We start from the raw sequence: 6,597 nt of genomic DNA, 5'->3' as shown, positions 1-6,597 counted from the left end.
GGGACAGAACCTTTCGAATGCACCTGAGCAGGGGTCTCCACTACAGGGCCACAGAGCTGGTGGTGAGCAGCAGACAAGTGAGGGGAAAATTCGTTTGTATTTATAGCCAGTCCCCATCGCTCGCATAACCACCTGAGCGCCATGTTCCTGACAGGTCCAGCTACTACCTTCCAGTGACCTCTTTAGGCTCATCTCATGCTTCACCGCGGCCTCGCCAAACCAAGCTGCTGCATTTCGGCAGCCTCTGCAGCAGAGGCCAAGCTCTGCGTCCTGATGGCCTCTTTAAGCCCAGCTTATTTCTCCCAACAGCCACCTTAGGCCCCAGCTTTTCCCTTTTGGTGGCCTCTCCAGGCCGAGAAATTCCTCAAGTCGGCCCACCACAGTTGCTGCCTCCCGGCCTCCTCTCCAGTCCCAGTGCTCTCTCGCAGCTATGCCTACAGGCCCAGCTCCTGCCTCCAAAGAGCCTCTTTTGACTCAGCTCCTACCCAGCTCCTGGTGGCCTTCGTAGGCCTGAAACCTCTTCCAGTCCAGCACACCATACCCACCTCTCCACTCGCAGCGGCCTTACCAGGTCCAGCTTTTGCCTCACGGCGGCCCTCCCCAGCCATTTTCTGGCCAGCCTCGTAGCAGCCTCAACAAGCCCAGCTACTGCCTCACACTGGCCTCTCTAGGCCCAGCTCAGGCCTCACGGTGGCGTCTCCAGGCCCAGCTCCCGCCCACCCCAATGGCGTCTCCCGGCTCAAGGCTTTCTCAAGGCGGCTCCTCCAGGCCAAGATCCTGCCTCCCGGCGATGGCACGTGTGGTCCCAAAGTGTCCTGAAGTCGGCCTCGCAAGGACCAGCTCCTGCCTGTCGTAGGCGCCAAGAGTCACAGCCTCTGCCTCCTCACAGTGGACCCCCCGCCAGGCCCAGCTCTTGCCTCAGCGTGGCCACCTCAGGCCAAGCTCGTGCCCTGCCTGTTGGCGGCCTTCACAGGCCCAGCTCTTGCCTCTTGCTGTCCTCTCCAGGCCCAGAACTGTTTCCAGCCGGCCTCTCCAGGCCTAGCTCTCCCTCCCAGCTGCACCTGCCAGCCCAGCTACTGCCTCGCAACAGCCACGTTTGGCCTAGCTCCTGCCCAGCTCCTGGCAGCCTTTGTAGGCCTCCGGCTCCTCTACGTCAGGCCTTCCAGGCCCTTCCTTTGGCTCCCCGTTGGCCTGGAGCGGCCCAGCTCCTGCGTGACAGTGGCCTCTCTGGGCCCAGCTCTTGCCTCGCGTCGCCCTCCCCGGGCCACGTTGCCGCGTGCCTCGCGGCAGCCCCGACAAGCCCAGCTCCTGCCCACTGATGGCCTCTTCAGGCTCATCTCGTGCCTCGCCGCAGCCTCCCCAGGCCAGCCTCTTGCCTCCCGGCAGCCTCCGCAGGCCCAGCTCCTGCGTCCTGATGGTCTCTTTAGGCCCGGCTCATGCCTCGCCGTGGCCTCTTGAGGCCCAGCTTTTCCCTTCTGGCGGCCTCTCCAGGCCCAGAACTTCCTCAAGTTTGCCTCTCCCGGCCCAGTTGCTGTCTCCCGGCCTCCTCTCCGGGCCTAGCTCTTTGCTCGCGGCTGCGCCTGCGGGCCCAGCTCCCGCCTCCAAACAGCCTCCTTTAACTCGGCTCCTGCCCAGCTCCTGGCGGCCTTTGTAGGCCCGAAGCCTCTTCTGTTCCAGCTCTCCAGGCCCGCCTCTTGCCTCGCCTCGCAGTGGCCTTTCCAGGCCCAGCTCTCGCCTCCCAGCGGCCTTCCCTGGCCACGCTTGTGCCGGCCTCCCGGCAGCCTCCAGAAGCCCAGCTCCTGCCCACCCCGACGGCGCCTTCCGGCCCAAAGCTTCCTTCCTCAATGTCAGCCCCTCTAGGCCTAGCTCCTCCTGCCTCCTGCTGATGGCCTGTGCGGGCCGAAAGCATCCTGAAGTCGGCCTCGCCAGGCCCAGCTCCTGCCTGGCGTAGGCCCCTAGGGGCACGGCCTTTTCCCCACACTGGCCCCTCTTGTGCCCTCTTTCACCAGCTCCTGCCTCACGATGGTCTCTTGAGGCCCATCTTCTGCCTCATAGTGGCCACTCAAGCCCTCTGTTTTGCCTCATGTTTGCCTTTTCTGGTTTTGCTCTTGCCTTGTATTCGCCTCTTCCGGATCCAGCTTTTACGTCTTCGATGGTGAACCACATCAAGGAGCCTAAATCTTCCCTGGACTGTCATTTGTTCACTTCACAGCAGAGTGCCTTGGGAAAACCCCACCTCTTCTTTTAACCATGAGAGTGGATTTCTGATGAATTGATAATAAATTTTGTCTCTGTGGTTTCAGTGATTTCTGTTTTATTTAGTGTCCCATGGTTTTTGTTGTCTGCTGGGGGTGAGGAGGAGAATGAACCTTTGGTCCTTTGTCTTTGCCCCAGACATGGTAGCTTCTCACTTCATGTCTTCTATTTTTATATATTTTACAGTTTTCTTTTTTTTTTTTTTTTTGTTTTGTTTTTCCTTAGGTTCTTGCTCTGTCACCCAGGCTGGAGTGTAGTCGTGTGTTTATGGCTTACTGCATCCTTGGCCTTTTGGCCTCAAGTGATCCTCCCAACTCAGTAACTGAGACTACAGGCACATGCCAATATGCCTGGCTGATTTCTGTTTTTTTATGAGAGGTTTGTTCTGACTAGGTTGCCCAGGCTCATCCCAAACTTTTGGACACAAGCAATCCTTTTGCCTGGGCCTCCCAAAGTGCAGAGATTATAAGCATGAGCCACCATGCCCTGCCTGCAATTTTCCTGTCTTGAACTATTAAGAATTTACTTTTTGATTAATATACTATGACTATATACATTTATGTAAATATAGATACTTTAAATTTTTCTTTGATACCAATTTTTCCGGGTTTTTTTTTTTTTTTTTTTTTTTGAGGCAAGGTACTGCTTTGTCATTCAGGGTGGAGTGCAGTGGTGATCTCGGCTCACTGCAAACTCTGCTTTTTTGGCTTAAGTGATCCTCCCACCTCAGCCTCCTGAATAGATGGGACCCCAGGTATGAGCCGCCATGCCCAGGTAATTTTTATATTTGTTCTAGACAGGAAGTCTCACCATGCTTCCTAGGCTGGTTTCAAACTCCTGGGCTCAAGCGATCCTCCCACATCAGCTTCCCACAGTGCTGGGGTTACAGTTGGGATCCACACCTGGCCTGCCACTTCCTTTTCATAGATCATCAAGAATTTACTTTATGCTGGGCCCAGTGGCTCACGCCTGTAATCCCAGCACTTTGAGGGGATGAGGTGGGTGGATCACGAGGTCAGGAGTTCAAGACCAGCCTAGTCAAGACAGTGAAACCCTGTATCTACCAAAAACACAAAAGTTAGCCATCTGTGATGTAATCGCAGCTACTCAGGAGGCTGAAGTAGGAGAATTGCTTGAACCCAGGGAGCAGAGGTGGCAGTGAGCCAAGATCATGCCACTGCACTCCAGCCTGGGCGACAGAGTGAGACTCTGTCCAAAAGAAAAAAAAAAAGAATTTGCTTTTTGATTAGTATGCTGTAAATATATATACGTATATGTGTGTGTTATATATTCGTATGTGAATATATGTGTGTGTATATTTTCATAGCATACACACACACGTATACATTGTGAAAGAGATATTTGAATACCTAGAAACTGATAAGCTTCTTCCAGGTTTTGAAACCACCCTTAGAACAAACACAAAAGAAGTACAAAATATCATTATTAATGGCCATAGACCAAGATGACCATGAGTCAATAGTACTTTGCACCTTAACCACCTTCCAGCAGAGCATCTCAAAGTGTTGGATATATCTGAACATCACACCCTTTCACGTGGACTAGGATGCTTTGTAATTATTACTTAAGACCTCAGTGTGACCCTTGTCAGCGTGAAATCAAACTATTTCTCAAATTATGGAGATATTGAGTAACAGCTTTCGTCAGGAAACAGGTATTGCATTTGGTTCGTCATGATAAGTTCCTGGCCTAAGAAGATGAAATATTGCAGAAATGTGCATGTGTGTGTGTGTACACTCTTGCGAGATGTGGGGGTGGAAGCGGGGGTTGAATTTGATAAAACCAGCAGTGGGCGGGCTGCTGGGAGGGGGCACTTGTTTTGGCAGCAGCAGTGTAACTCTAGAATTAACAAATGCTTCTAAGCCTCACTTTTCTCTCTTGGAAAATAAAGATTATAATTCCTGCCTTGATATGTGGATTAGGTGATCCGCTATATGCAAAATATCTAGTATATAATAGGTGCTGAACTAATACTACTTTCTGTAGCTCTTTCTTAATCACTGCTTAATTTTGAAAAGTTTAGAACACTGCTTTTATAAAAATTATTTGTAATTATTATATAAAATCTAAGTCCTATAGAAAAGTACAAAGCAGGCCGGGTGCTATAGCTCACACCTGTAATCCCAGCACTTTCGGAAGGCAAGGTAGGAGGATTGTTCAAGGCCAGGAGTTTGAGACCAGCATGAGCAACATAGCCAGATCCCATCTCTATAAAAAATTAAAAACTAGTTATGGTAATACACACCTGTAGTCCCAGCATCTCAGGAGGCTGAGGCAGGTGGATCACTAAAACCCAGGAGTTTGGGACTGCAGCCTGGGCAACAGAGTGAGACCCTGTCAGAGAGAAGGAGGGGGAGAGAGAGAGAGGAGAGAGAGAAAAGTACAAAGAAGCAAGTAACAAATCAAGAAATTTTCAACCACCAAGAAATAACTCTTAACATTAGGTGGTATGGCCAGGCGCAATAGCTCACGCCTGTAATTTTAGCACTTTGGGAGGCCGAGGCAGGTGGATCACTTGAAGTCAGGAGTTCAAGACCAGCCTGGCAAACATGCTGAAACCCCATCTCTGCTAAAAATACAAAAATTAGCTGGCGTGGTGGGTCCCTTTAATCCCAACTACTCGAGAGGCTGAGGCACGAGAATCACTTGAACCTGGAAGGCAGAGGTTGCAGTGACCTAAGATCACGCCATTCCATTCTAGCCTGGAAAACAGAGACTCTGTCTCAAAAAATAGGTGGTAATTCATACCTCTTTTTGTGCAAATAGGTACTTAGATAAGTAGATAGATTAATGGATTAAAAATAACTGACAGGCACTATGGCTCATGCCTGTAATCCCAGCACTTTGGGAGGCTGAAGTGGGCGGATCATGAGGTCAGGAGATGGAGACAATTCTGGTCAACATGGTGAAACCCTGTCTCTACTGAAAATACAAAAATTAGCTGGGTGTGGTGGCATGCACCTGTAATCCCAGCTAGCTGGGAGGGTGAGGCAGGAGAATCGCTTGAACCTGGGAGGTGGAGGTTGCAGTGAGTGAGATCGCACCACTGCACTCCAGCCTGGCAACAGAGTGAGACTCCGTCTCTAAATAAATAAATAAATAAATAAATAACTTTACGTATTTTATATATGTTTTAGTTTAAATATATATATAACTTCCCTTTGCTTGATACAACAGAAGCTGAAGAAACTAAAGGTGAGAGAATTTCTGCACTTCAGATAAATGCCTATGTGCAAGTGATATTTTTATTCAATATTCATTAAAATTACGAAAAAAGATAAAAGTCTCATGATTCTTTTTAACCTGCAGTTTCTGTTTTCACCCACAGCGGCTGTATTTTTGGAATTGGTCCATGTTTGAGGGTTTCTGTTTAATGGGTTTCCACTTGGATGACAATTCTTTTTTATTTATTTATATTAATAATAATAATATTATTATTATTATTATTATTATTATTATTTTGAGACGGAGTCTCCCTTTGTCGCCCAGGCTGGAGTGCAGTGGCACAATCTTGGCTCACTGCAAGCTCTGCCTTCCGGGTTCACGCCATTCTCCTGCCTCAGCCTCCCGAGTAGCTGGGACTACAGGCGCCCGCCACCACGCCGGGCTAATTTTTTGTATTTTTAGTAGAGACGGGGTTTCACCGTGTTAGCCAGGATGGTCTCAATCTCCTGACCTCGTGATCCGCCAGCCTTGGCCTCCCAAAGTGCTGGGATTACAGGCCTGAGCCACCGTGCCCAGCTTTTGGATGACCATTCTTTTTTATTATTTTTATTTTTTTTTTGAGAGAGAGAGTCTTGCTCTGTTGCCCACATTGGAGTGCAGTGGTGCGATCTCGGCTAACTGCAACCTCTGCCTCCCAAGTTCAAGCGAGTTTGCTGCCTCAGCCTCCTGAGTAGCTGGGATCGTAAGTGCACACTACCACACCAGCTAATTTTTGTATTTTTAGTAGAGACGGGGTTTCACCATCTTGGCCAGGCTGGTCTTGAACTTCTGACCTCAGGTGATCCTCCCGCCTCAGCCTTTCAAAGTGCTAGGATTGCAGGCGTGAGCCACCACACCTCGCCTGGGAGAATATTCTTGATTCATTTTCCTTTTCTTCAGTTCTTCCTTTAAGTTCTGACTCTATTGTCATCTGGCTGTAGCTGGGGCTATGTGAAGGTCTGAGGCTGGCTGGAGGTTCTTCTCACAAGTACGTTCAAAGAAAACATTCCTGCTCAAAGGCCAGTAGAGTACTTTCTTTATCATTGAAGTTCAACAGCTTAACCAGGATCGACTCTAGGGCAATCATTCTGTATTACTTTATCCAGGTATACGTTG

At 49.6% G+C, this 6,597-nt stretch overlaps 2 protein-coding genes across 2 annotated transcripts in view; one reads left to right on the top strand and one right to left on the bottom strand.

The window, feature by feature from the left end:
• The window catches only part of TPST1 (tyrosylprotein sulfotransferase 1), a 194,574-nt gene that overhangs the window by 22,359 nt on the left and 165,618 nt on the right, over positions 1–6,597 (bottom strand). The window lies entirely within an intron of this gene.
• On the top strand, positions 725–2,302 carry LOC131383223 (putative uncharacterized protein FLJ46235). The gene is made up of 2 exons (XM_058437360.1): positions 725–729; positions 822–2,302. Exons 1-2 carry the CDS (start codon positions 725–727, stop codon positions 1,456–1,458), a joined length of 642 nt encoding a protein of 213 aa, XP_058293343.1. The 3' UTR covers positions 1,459–2,302.

This window comes from Hylobates moloch, unplaced genomic scaffold (genome assembly GCF_009828535.3).
Source record: "Hylobates moloch isolate HMO894 unplaced genomic scaffold, HMol_V3 SCAFFOLD_1, whole genome shotgun sequence".
NCBI classification, from domain to species: domain Eukaryota; kingdom Metazoa; phylum Chordata; class Mammalia; order Primates; family Hylobatidae; genus Hylobates; species Hylobates moloch.
The sequence above is the reverse complement of the archived record's forward strand: the minus strand, read 5'-3'. Positions and strand labels throughout refer to the sequence as shown.